General features: G+C 39.3%; 2 protein-coding genes across 8 annotated transcripts in view; both read right to left on the reverse strand.

The window, feature by feature from the left end:
• The window catches only part of WDFY2 (WD repeat and FYVE domain containing 2), a 179,029-nt gene that overhangs the window by 41,654 nt on the left and 124,084 nt on the right, over window positions 1–13,291 (reverse strand). For all 7 annotated transcript variants that reach the window (XM_042963255.1, XM_042963067.1, XM_042963131.1 and 4 more), the window contains one exon: window positions 6,166–6,316. In XM_042963255.1, the coding sequence (XP_042819189.1) occupies window positions 6,166–6,316 (151 nt within the window). The remainder of the gene's footprint in view (window positions 1–6,165; window positions 6,317–13,291) is intronic.
• On the reverse strand, window positions 1,203–6,170 carry LOC102965089 (ubiquitin-conjugating enzyme E2 variant 2). Its single transcript, XM_042963593.1, has 2 exons — window positions 6,094–6,170; window positions 1,203–1,987 (listed from the first exon to the last, which is right to left on the reverse strand). The coding sequence occupies exon 2, from the start codon at window positions 1,931–1,933 to the stop codon at window positions 1,496–1,498; it is 438 nt and encodes a 145-aa protein (XP_042819527.1). The 5' UTR covers window positions 1,934–1,987; window positions 6,094–6,170; the 3' UTR covers window positions 1,203–1,495.

Raw genomic sequence — 13,291 nt, forward strand, 5'->3', positions numbered from 1 at the left:
GAGCCACTCAGACGCCCTGCAAGTTGTACTTTATAGAAGAATTCCAACAAATACACGTGGAAAAAATTATAGGATTACAAAAATCGCCACTTTGCAGCCCTAATGAAAGGTCTGGTCCAGGCGAAGATCAGCAACTGGTAAAACCATTGAATGAAAGGCTGGTGCGAGCCGCAGGGACCTGGCGGTCACCACCTGAATCACTGATCAACTCGGCATCACTGGAAGGGTGACAACCCTGTGCTATGGGCTTCCTGCTGTGAAGCAACACGAACCAGACAGCACAAGGACCAAGTGGTCTTAGCAGGAGCTGAATCTGAACTGAGTCAATATTTTAGAGGCGGGTCTCAGTTTACAGAAAAATATGGGAGACGCACAGGTAGGAGAACAAGGGAAATGACATCACGAGGCACCAGAGGCCACTTTAGAATGCGGGGCTGTCTACAGGAACACAGGCTCCGTACTCCAACAAGTCACAGTGGCATCAAAAAAAAAAAAAAAAAAAAAAAAAAAAGTGAAGGGAGGAGATCACTGCCCTAGATTGAGAGATTTAGGATATGAAAACCACAGCCAACATGTGAACTTTGTCTGGACCCGATTTTAAACTAATCCGCTGCAAAAAGCCATTTATGAAACAGTAAGTGAAATGTGAAAATGGATTATTCTACAATGTCAAGTAGTAGTTATAAATTTTTAGGAGTAGTAACAGCATTGTGATTACGGAAAAATTCCACTTTTTTTTTTTTTTCCAGAGGACACGTTCCACATTTTATTTACATTTTAAGACTAACTTTAATCTCAAAATCACATATCCATACACCTATTTCCTTTTTTTGTTGACTTCACTTAAATGCATGGTTTGTCAAACAAAGACTGTAAACAAATATTTACCATGTCTGTTACATGTAACACACAGGAACGGCTTTTAACAGATACTCATCGGCCTCCCCCATGACATTTTTTTATCATAAATACAGGTATCAAAACAATCCTGAACATATTTTTGATACTACTAGTAGTCAGCACTCACACCGCTTCAAAAATTAACACAATTTGTGACAAGATTCATTGTACCTGCTACTTTAGACAATTTCAACTTGAAGCTCTTTCGCTAAGCAAGATGGATAAAGCATGCCATTTCTGTTTTTCCTTCTTGAAATTTTTTTACTTTTCAGAAACACACATGCTTCCACGGCATCTGACTCTTCTCTCCATGCTTTCATCTTGTAAACCTGAATTCTATTTTGAGTACTCCAGGTTTATGCTTAAATGACAGTGCCTTAACAAGAGAAAAAAAATGGTGCTGCATTTTTCCTCCCGTAAGCTGAAAACATAATGGTGTACATATATTAAATATATTCTTACAAATGTCCAGGTCATGTTTACCAGCTGGAATTCTTTTACTTAATGTGTGGGTATTTTGCATTGTGATATTTAATCAAGACATTAACATGAGTAGAAGGCTGTTGATTTAAGACAAGTTTGAGAGCCACTAAAATTAATTGTTGTATGTTTGTCCTTCTGGTGGCTGTGGAAGCTTCATATTTTCTTTGGACATCATTAGACGTCTTAGCTCTTGAAGTGCAACTTTAATGCTATATGAGTTTTGCCATTTTGCTAACACTGGTATGCTCCGTGCATCCACCATTCCACTGGAATTATTAATTCCATTCATATTAATTTTGGTTACAAATCTAACTGATGGAGGAGCTTCTGGGTATTTAGGTCCACATTCTACTTTCAGGCTATATATTCTGTTTTCATAATTTGTCCTTGGTGGCCCAATAATCATGCCTGTCCACCTTGTAAGTGTCATATCTTCATCATCTTCAAGGCCCCAGCTAACCGTACCATCGCCTACTCCTTTTTGTCCTTCTTCAAGTTCTTCCAACAAGCGAAAATTACGAGGAACTTTAACTCCTGTGGAGACCGCCATCTTCTCCTGCAGCCCCAAAATTCCACATTTTTAAAGCGGGGTACAATGAAGTACCTAAGGATGAAATGACATACGGTCTGCAATTTGTTTTAAAACACTCCAGCAAAAAGGGAGAGAAAGCCAAAATGATAGAAGAATCAACACCGGATCTGATGAATACGTGCGTTTCCATAATGTTCTCTCCTCCCAGTTGGTACACATTTTGAAAATTTTCATAATAAAACACTTGTTTTAAAAGTGAAGAACAAGGCATCACAAATTCCCTCAGGCTCAAGAACAACAGAGAAATGTTATGCTCTCCAAACAAGCGGTCAGATACATGTAAAACAATACTAAGATATATACGGAATAAGATCACCTTACATTTACCTTAATTATAAGAACACAGATGAAAAAACAATTTATGATGGCAGGTAAATAATAGGATGCTTTGTAAAGAAATTCAACAAATGCCATGTGAAAGAGGGTCGAAATAAATTATAGTACAACCTGAAAGCCAGAGTGATTGGCATTACGTATGATATGAGGATATACAAAAATCAAGATAATCTTAACAGCTTTCCAGCACTCTTGCCCTGAACAGATCTAAGAGACTACTTGGTGAAAAGACCTTATACTGTACAGGGAGACATCTTGGAAATATCTCCAACATGCATAAAATCTTAAAATAAAAAGTACCTGAATTATTTCTGTGGAAGTGTGATAAATGTGATCAAACATGGTCAAATGACAAGACTGAAAGGCAAGGCCAGATAAAGTATTCACAAATTTAAATACCAGCAAGGGAAGGGTGGAAGGAAAACGGTTCTATTTCCTAACATCAACCTGCCATGTGACCTTTGGGAAATACCTCCATTCCACCGTTATTTAGTAGTGCAGATGGCTAGCCGAGTTCTAACACCCAAGTTCTACTCCTGGTTCTTCCAGGTAACAGTTACGTGACCTGGAGAATGTCCCTTAGCCTTTCTTCCTTTTTTTTTTTTTTTAATTTTTAAAAAATGTTTATTTATTTTTGACTGAAAGAGAGAACACAAGCTGGGGGAGGGGCAGAGAGCTAGAGAGAGTGAGGATCTGAAACAATCTCCATACACCGTCAGTGCAGAGACTGACGTGGGGCTCGAACTCACAAACCATGAGATCGTGACCTGAGCCGAAGTTGAAGTCAGACGCTTAACCAACTGAGCCACCCAGGCACCCCTAGAGAAAGTCCTTAACCTTTCTGAGCCTTGGTTTCTACACTGTGAAAATTGAGAATTCAGTCTTTTTGTTTTTACTTCTAATTGTTTTGAGAGTGAGCAAAGTAACGTTATATAGAAGCACTATAAAACTCTCAGGGACTGCAACTGTAAGATATTTTCTTCTTTTTCCTCTCCTTTCCTCTCTCCTCTCTTCCTTTTGATTCTTGTTAGTATTATACCTCACTTAATATTTGAAGCTTCAGATCTCTAGCCAAAGAAACCAAAGATTTGAGGTTATTCAGAAACTGATCATTCAATTTTTGAGCCATCAGTCTGTCTTCCTTTATTTCTCAATTTGAATTTTGGTTATTTTCACTGCACAATTACATCTCCCCTATGAGGCCTGAAAGAAGAGAGAAAAGGCTGAATTCAACGTGACTTCTATCACTTGCTGACTTGGATAAGTGACTTTTTGAGGTGAAAATTAGGAGACAGGTTACTTTGGGGAAGTTTCTTATATATGCCACCGGGGTCCACTAGGCAGAGAAATCAGGGTACTGATACTATTCCGAACATTCTATGGTGTTTCAGCAGATCTCCTTCCTTCCCTTCAGAAACTGTAAGTATGGAAGGTGGAAGAAAGAAGAGGCAAGAGGTGGGGTGGAGGGTTCCCATGAAAAAAATGTGTTTAAAAACTGGATTTTAATGTGAACTCCAACACTGTATGAGCATGTTAACACTGTTAACAATCTGTACGCAAGGCAGCTCCTAGAAAAAACCCTCCAGCCTTGGGAAAGTCACAAGTTTTCTATAGGAGACCTGTGGCAAAAGCAGTGCTGTTAGGCCATCAGTGAGCAGCACTGGAAAAATCTCAGGGATGTATGTGTTCCCAGGAACAAGGGCGGGCACCGTGGCTCCAAAATTGGAGCTAGGAGGCAGAGCTGTGGAGGTGAGGGAATCTTCTGGAAGAACCTGTCTGTCTGTAGTACTGCATTTCCCCTCTACCTGCAAGATTTACCTCGGGAAACGAACCCAGAGGCTTTTACACACATACAAAGTCTTCTGATATCAAATCATATGTGTTTTTTGTTTTGTTTTGTTTTGTTTTTTGCTTAGTAAACCACATGGTGTGGCTAAAGGAAACAGCTGAAAAATGAGGATGGCTTCTGGAGATGCCTGAAGAGAAGAGTCCAAGACTGCCACAGTCAGGAGACTTTTAATTCTGGGCATTTGTGTCTTGTTTTTCAATTCCAAATAGTTTAAAAAATCAACTTCCTAAGGGCAAGATCTGTACTTTTTCTATATTTTTTGGCTTGGTTAAGTGATATAGAAGATGTATCTCTAGGCTGGGCTAGTGAGATAGAAGCCAGCATTTTTTTTTAAAGAGATTTCTTTTTAATGTTTATTTTATTTTTGAGGGAGAGAGAGAGAGAGAGAGAGAGGCAGAGAGAGAGGGAGACACAGAATCCAAAGCAGGCTCCAGGCTCTGAGCTGTCAGCACAGAGCCCAATGTGGGGCTCGAACCCATGAACCATGAGATCATGACCTGAGCTGAAGTCGGACACTTAACCGACTGAGCCACCCAGGTGTCCCGAAGTCAGCATATTAAGAACAAATTACACTGATGCTATTCATTCTGTTCTCAAATGTATGATGGGAAGAAACAAAACAAAACAGCAGCCTAAGGCAGAAGCCTCACAGTCTGGTGATTTTCTGACATACTAGCCAGGTGTCTGCAGATAAGGCATGTGACCCTTTCTGGGCTTCAGCCGGCTCACCTGTAAAACCAGGAGTTGGCCAGGATGACCTCTAAAGACCTTTCCAATTCGAACACTGTAAGAAATCTACTGACATAAGAGTGCACGTATTTCAATTCAAGCATTATGCTCGTCTCAACTGGCCTTTAGAAAGCAAACTTCAGACTTTCTTTCCTTAACAGGTGGGACCACCCTCTCGAAGAGGAGTTGATCCTGCCTTCTGTTCCTTATCACCCTTGTTTCTGGCCTGCTTGGTGACCTGCCACATTTACAACCTTCCTCCATGGCCATTCTTAGTTTCTTCATCTTGCTCTTCCAGTGAGGCAAATCAGAGAGAAAAACAGGAGTGACGTTAGCTGACACACACACACACACACAAATACAGCTACTGAGGCACGTCTGTGAGGAGACAGAAACTACTCTGTGAGACTGTTGAGAATCACGGACCAGGCATTTTATAAATACGAGATGAACATCTGAGAGCAAGTCTTACTATTTCTTCCTGCTTTTGCTGACAAGTGATCTGTTTCCATCTATCTCCTCACTCGTCACAGGGTGGAGAGTGATGCTTTGCTTTTTAAACTAAGAAGCCGGGGGCCCTTTACTCCTTCCATGGTAGCATCACCCACACAGGCTTCAGACTCATCAAGCCCGCGCTTGCTGGAGCCCAGTGGAACAGACATGGGGATTTCCCGGCATTTACAGGTACTCACACTGAGCACATGGGCCCTGGAGACTCAGGAGATAAGAATTAGTATCACTCTACATACCCTGGAAGGGTCTTGTACCTGGAATAAAGTCTGTACCATTACCGTGTAGATACCAGCTGACCCACTCTGGTCCTGGCATGGTAGCTCCCCCATGAATATCTAAAAACAATAAATAGGAATCCTGTGGTTCTTTACAACCTTAATATCTATGTGTAAATTACTTCTGTATGCAGAGAAGGAAAAGGCTGTATTTCAGTGATGGTTTTATCTCCATGTTCCAGAATCCTTTCTGATAGCTGAGGCTCCTAAATCCGGGCCGTGTCCTGTCTGGATGTCAGACCTGCGTCATAGTCACTCCACAACCCTGCTCCGCAGGACCTGTTATTTGCGGGGAAATCACCTCATTTTAATCCACCTCCGTGAGGACCCTTGATGATTTGCATAATGGTTAAGTCAGTGAGAATCTTAATCAGCAGGGCAACGCAGCAAATGCAAAACTTTCAAGTTGCACATACCCAAGCTTTTCATGAAAGAAAGGAGTCAACAGCTAAGGTCCCACCAAGGGATTTTTGTCCAGCAAAGGATACTGCAGGCCCGAGGCCACGGCACTGGTTCGATACCCTCCCAGGCGCTGCCCACTCTCGGAGCAGTGCCAGGCAAATTGCTTGTCCTGCCCAGTGCTCAGCACCCACTCCAGCTCCAGGACGAACAGGATCATCGTCACTCTGCTCTGATGCGCTGAAAAACCAAGAGATACGAAAATAACCCATGAAGCATCATAAAGGAGACTGACGAAGCATGGTCCACAGAGATCCATCATTGTCTTCTCCCCATCCCAGAGTAGGCTGGACAGTATGACAGCCATTGCACACACACCAGAACGGTGGTTCTCACCAGGAGCGCAGGCCCACCACTGTGGAGGGGCATGCTTGAGTTGTTAGACGGTCTTGTACAAACTATCCATTTCCTCCCGTTGCTCTCTTTCTTTCCTACCTACACCAACCAAAAGTTTCCTACCACCCAGACCCCCATTACCAAAGGGTCTGGGCCATCTGTCTCAGACATTAAGTTAGGGCTGCTTAGCTGGAGAATGCCAGAAAGTGGCACAATGTGACCACAAAACAATAGAACGTGTTAGCAATGATGTCCTTATGATAAAGTCACCAGGGTGAGTTTATGTAAGCTTAAAAAAAGTAAAGAACATTACTGTTCTCCTTTTGATGAAGTATGGCTTCTTAAACCCACAACAAAGTTCTAGATGAATTTTCTATAAGAAATCAAATGCTGGAAAGGAGGACAGAATTATTCCCAAGTGCCATGTAAAAGAGAATGAAATATCCCTGATGTCAAAGTACACATACATGTGATAATGAGGGCAAATCTCCCAGGATTGCTCATTATACAGAGGCAACACCGCCACAGAATAACTGCATCACAGTTAGAAGCAACTGTTCATGTCATCTACTCCATCTCCCTATTTTACATGTGGGTAAACTGAGGCACAACGAAGTCGAGTAGTTTGGCCAAGGTCTCACGGCTTCTCAATTATTGAATAAAATCAATAAAAATTTGCTTTCTTCTTATACAATTCCAGAGGGTGAGGTAGAGGGGGTCCATGGCCACTGAACAGAACTGACTGGAATAACCAAAGATTGATATCCAGGAACCCGGACCGCCCTAGGCTCTGTGCCCAGGAGCCGGCAGTCTGGTGGGCAAGCGCAGACCCATCACGAAAGTGATGACGTGATGGAGAAAACATCAGTTTTCCATTTCGATCATGAAAATAAAGTTAGTATGGATGGATCAATGCAGCTCTATTGGCAAGAACAGTACGACCTGCCAATTTCTGAGTTACTAACAAATGCCAAACGCTTAAATACAGTAAAACCTTGGATTGCGAGTAACTTGTGCTGCAAGTGTTCTGCAAGACAAGCAAACATTCCTAATAAATTTTAACTTGATAAACAAGCGATGCCTTGCAATACGAGTAGTATGTGATGCTAAACACCCCGTGATCACAACTGAGCCAATCGTTCTTAGTGGTTCTTCTCTCTCTCTCTCTCTCTCTCTCTCTCTCTCTCTCTCTGTCTCTCTTGCTTAGAGATTGTGGGTGGTCATCTCCCATGCATGGATGCTCAGTCTCAGGCCCCATTGTTTGGCAGAAATCAGTGATTTTTTAGAATTCTGGAAGGTGCCCACAACTGGTACTTTTTTTTTGTCACTTCAAAGCACCTGTGGATAGTCCTTTGCTAAGGTTACATATAAGAGTAACCTTAGGAATGCTTTGCTTCATTCTAGGTCAGGCTGCCTGCAGATATAGACCCTTCCCTCTGCTGCCTTATTGCCAGTCACATTAAATACAGTATATGACGAGAGGTTATTAATACTGTACTGTAGTCAACATCCATGTGAGCATATACAATGGCCCCCATGCAGAAAAAGGTTGAAAAGAAAAGCGGTAAGAAGGAGATGATTATGGTAGAAGTTAAGAAGGAAATCATCAAGAAGTGTGAACAAGGTATGCGAGTGGCTGAGACTGAAATACTTTATAAGAAGTTTACATCTGCATCTCATCTGCAGAAGAGAAGGAGAAAAAAATAGAGGAATCCCTCACTTCAAAAGAGACTAGGGAGATGTGTAAAATGTGGAAAACAGTGCAAAATTTTGTAGAAAAGCACCACCCAAATAAGGCAGTACGAGAGATGAATCTAATGACAATGCAATGTCACATTTCCGTAAAATCCTCAAAAGGAGGCAAAATCAAGTGTCATTGGATAGGTTCCTTGTTAAAGGTGCACAAAAAGAAGATTCCATTGAGCCAATAGACAGGAGTGATTCCATTAGTGATGGTGAAAGTCGTCCTACACAATAACCCTCCTCTCTCGTCTCCCTCACACCAGCCACAAAGGTTTTCAAAGATAAGTGTGGGTTAATTTGTTTGTTTTTCTTTGTATTTTGTATTTGCTTTATTATTTTGTATTATGTTACAGGACTGTAATCATTTTATATGATTATTTTTGGGTGTGGAACAAATCATCTGAGTTTCTATTACTTCCTATGGGAAAATTCACTTTGAATATACAAGTGCTTTGGATTACAAGCATGTTTCCGGAACGAACTATGCTCACAAACTAAGGTTTTACTGTATATTCTTTCATTTAGTCTCTGAAATGATCCTACAAAGGTGGGTGGTTTCCCCATTTTACAGACATAACCTGGCCTTGGCCGGATGACCCTTTCAGAATGGCCACCAAACCAATGGCTACCACAAAGAGTACCCACAGGACAGCCATTCCACCAAATGCCTGGTATTTTTAAATCCAATACTTAAAACATAGAGAATCTAACAGGGCATGGCAGGGGTACAGAGGCAATAACCCTATGACTTCTCTACACTAAATACCTGCCTGTCAGAGTATCAGCCACCCTCGAGATCAAAATGTTGTCTCTAACTTAAAAGGTATGACTTCTTGGAGAAACTCCTGAAGATCTTGTCATCAGATGTCTAAATCAAGGTCCACCAATGATAGAATAAAAATGAACTTTCTAATGGCCCAAGTTTCACAAGTCTATTTCAGGGAGAAAGTGGCCCCCAGTGAGTGTCCCTTTTTCTCATCCCTTTCTAAGTCCAAGGAGATGACAGCAGCCCAGAAGACAAGGGGCTTTAAAACCTCTGGGCTGCCATTATGTGAGAGGAGGAGACAGAGGTTCAAAAAGGTCAAGTCACTTGCTCAAATCTGTGCAACCAACGAGTGATGAAACTAAGGCTAAAACCATCAGCTCTCTGCCATAGTTGATTCTCTCTCTCTCTCTTTCAGACTGCCTAGGTCTACTGAAAACACCAAACACAAAACAAACCCCGAAACTCAGAGCACATATTCCTTCTAAGGTGACAGAATTCTTTCATTCAAAAAGAAATCCTTCAAAGGTACATACATATTACTAAGCTTCAGAAACCTGGGCTTGAAGTCCAGTTATACTTTTTGAATAGGAATGCTGAGAGACCACATCCTTGCCTTGATCTTGATCATAGGGAGAAAGCATCTCGTTTCTCACGATTAAGTACACTGTTAGCTGTACGTCTTTGTAGACGCTTCTTTATCGGGGTGAGGAGGTTTGCCTCTACTCGTAGTTTGCTCAGAGTTTTTATCGTGAATGAGTGCCAGGGTTTATCAAATGCTTTGTCTGCACCAATTGATATGATCATATCATTTTACTTCTTTAGACTTTTGATGTGATGGATTACACTAATTTTCAAATGTTAAACCAGCTTTGCATATCTAGAATATATCCCCTTGGTCATGGGTATGTAATTCTTTCTAACTTGTTGGATTTGCTAGAATTCTTAAAAGGATTTTAACATCTAAGTTCATGAGAGATACTGGTCTATAGTTTTCCCTTCTTGTACTGTCTTTGGTTTTGGTATCACTGCTTTTTTTTCTTTTAATGTTTGTTGAGGTAAAATTCATCATTTAAGCCATTTTAGAGCATATAATATTCAGTGGTTTCCGGTATATTCACAATGTTGTACAATCATCATGAAAAAATGTTCTATTTATAGAATGTGTCCATCACCCCCAAAAGAAACCCAAACCCCCAACTCCCCTTTCCCCTACCCCCTATCCCTGGCAACCACTAATTACTCTCTGTCTCAATGGATTCCTCTATTTTTGACATTTCATATGATTGCGTTCAAAAAGTGTGGTCCTTTGTATCTAGTTTCTTTTACTTAGCATGTTTTCAAGGTTCATCCACGTTGTACATTTATCAGTACTTCAATCCTTTTTTGTGGCCAAATAATAGTTCATCTTACTGATATACCACATTTTGTTTATCCATTCACCATTCATGGCCATTTAGTCTGTTTCCACTTTTTAGCTGTTGTAAATCATACTGTTATGCACAATCGTATGCAAATGTTTGAATTCCTGCTTCTATTTCTTCTGGATATAAACTGGAATAATCCTCACTTGGTCATGATGTACTATCCTATACTGTTGAATTTGATTTGCTAAAATTTTATTTAGATTTTTTGCATCTGTTTTCATGGAGAACACCAGCCTGTATATTTCTTTTCTTGTACTGTCTTTGTCTAGTTTTAGTATCATGTAATGCTGATTTCAAAAATCAGTTGGAAAGTCTTTCTCTGAAAGTTTGTGCAGTTTGTATTGTTTCTTTCTTAAATGTTTGATAAAAAAAAAAAAGCCTAGAGTTTTCTCTGTGGGAAGGTTTTAATTATAAAGTAGATTTTTTAGTAGATATAGGGCTATTAGGGTTTTATATTTCTTCTTGAGGGAACTTGTGTCATTTTTACCTTTCAAAGATTTGTTCATTTAAGTTGTCAAATTTATTAGCATAAAGTTGTTCATAATAGTCATTATTAACCTTAAATATTCCTACAATCTCTAATAGTTTCACTTCACTTATTCCTGATATTGGTAACTTGCATCTTCTCTCTCTTTTTTTTTTCTTCTGATAAGTCTGGCTAGAGGTTTGTCACTTATATTCATCTCAACAAACAAGCAAAAACAATAGCTTTTGGTGTTATTGATATTTCTCTATTTTCTGTTTTCCATTTCATGAACTTCTGCTATGATCTTCTGCATAGCTTATGTTTCCATTTGTTCTCTTTCTGGTTTCTTGATATAGAAACTAAGGTCACTGATTTGAGACCTTTCTTCTCTTCTAACATAGATGTTTAGTGCTATAAATTTCCCCTTAAGGACTGCTTTAGCAGCATCCCATAAATTTTGATATGTTGTTTCCATTCCGATTTCTTCTTTGATCCATGGATTATTTTAGATGACCCATGGTTATTTAGCTTCCTAATATTTGGGGATTTCCCAAAGATATTTCTGTTATTGACTCCTGCTTCAATACCATTTTCAGAGAACTCATCTTGCATGACCTGAATTCTCCCAAATTTATTGAGACTCATTTTATGGCCCAGAATGTAGTCTACCTTGATAAATGTTCTGTACGCAGTTGAAAATAATGTATCTTCTGTTCTAGGTGAATGGAATGTTCTACAGATATCAATGAGAGTAATTTGGCTGTGTACTGTTCAAACCTTTTATACCTTATTGATTTTCTGCCTACTTATTCTGTCAATTATTGATCTATTCAATCAATTATTAAGAGAGGAATATTCAAATTTCTGAGTACAACTGAGAATGTGTCTATTTCTCTTCTTGAAGTTTCATCAGATTTTGCTTCATGTATTTCAAAGCTATGTTTATTAAGTGCATAAACATTTAGGATTGTTATGTCCTCCTGATGGACTAACCCCTTAGTCATTTTGAAATAACCTCTGGTAATACAATCTTTTATCCCTCTTAATATTCTTCTCTCTTAAGTCTACTTCGACTAAAATTGACATAGGCACTCCAACCTTCTTTTGACTAGTCTTTGCATGGTATATATTTTGCTATCCTTTTATTTGTAACTTCTTTAGGTCTTTATATTTAAAGTGCATTTCTCCTAGGTGGTATATATTTAGGGTCTCCTTTTTTCACTCAATCTGACAGCCTCTGCCTTTTAATTGGCCTTAGACCACACACGTTTAATATGACTATTGAGAACTGTTAGGTTTAACTCTATCACTTTGCTATTTGTTTTCTATTTTCCCATATGTTCTTCTTCCTTTTTCTTCCTTTTCTTGGGGGGAGGTAGGGGAATGAGAATGAGAACTGAGAATGATTTTTATGATTCCATTTTATCTCCTTGGTCGCCTTATTAGTCGTAACTTTCTGATTTGTTATTTTATGGTTGCTTTAGAGCCAGCAGTATACATCTTTAACTTTCAGTCTTCCTTCAAGTGATTCTATATCACCTCATGTGTAGTATAAGAATCTTACAATAGTATACTTCCATTTCTCCCCACTTCTTGGTTTTTGTGTTACTGTTGTCAAACATTTTAATTTCACATGTTATGATCCTCATGCTACTTTGTTATTATTTTTATTTAATAGTAAGTCATCTTTTGACAAGCTGTAAATAATAGGAAAAACTCTCATAGTGATCTGCTTGGTGCTCTTCATTCTTTTGTGTGTTCTTCATTCCCTATTTTCCTTTGGCATCATTTTCTTCCCTCTTGAAGGACTTCCTTCTTTTAGTGCAGGTCTGTGAGTTCTCTCTGTTTTTTTATGCCTGAAAAAATTATAGTTCACCTCCCTTTTGATATCTGTTAATATTTACTCATAGTGGATTTTAACTTTTATTTGTTAATAACTGTTATTTAACTGTTATTTAACTGTTATTTTATTTTTATTATTATGAACGTATCTTAAGCAGGGCTTGTTTTTGCTGCAGGATCTTTGTGTGACTTGTCTTGCTGAAGAGAGCTTTTGAATTTATTTCTAGCAGGTATCACAAGGACACCATCGGCTCAGGACCAATTTTTATGTTAAATTCTTAAGGCTGCCTCTAGCCCTACATGTATGATTTAAATTTGTACTCTAACTCCAAAATTTTAGGTTGCAATTTTCATTTATCCGGAAGCCTTTTCCCCCTCTCTATATATCATTTTATATGTAAATATCAGTTGCAATTTCCCATCTCACTCAAGCCCTAGGCCTTCTCTTCCATCCCTAAGTGAATGTTCATACAAAAGCTTCAAGCTATTAGAAGTTCTATTTTTCTCCCCAAGACAGCTGCATGTCAGGTACAGTATACTATCACTTTGAGTTTTAGTTCTTTTCTTTGCTTCTGGTA

Source organism: Panthera tigris, chromosome A1 (genome assembly GCF_018350195.1).
Source record: "Panthera tigris isolate Pti1 chromosome A1, P.tigris_Pti1_mat1.1, whole genome shotgun sequence".
Taxonomy (NCBI): Eukaryota; Metazoa; Chordata; class Mammalia; order Carnivora; family Felidae; genus Panthera; species Panthera tigris.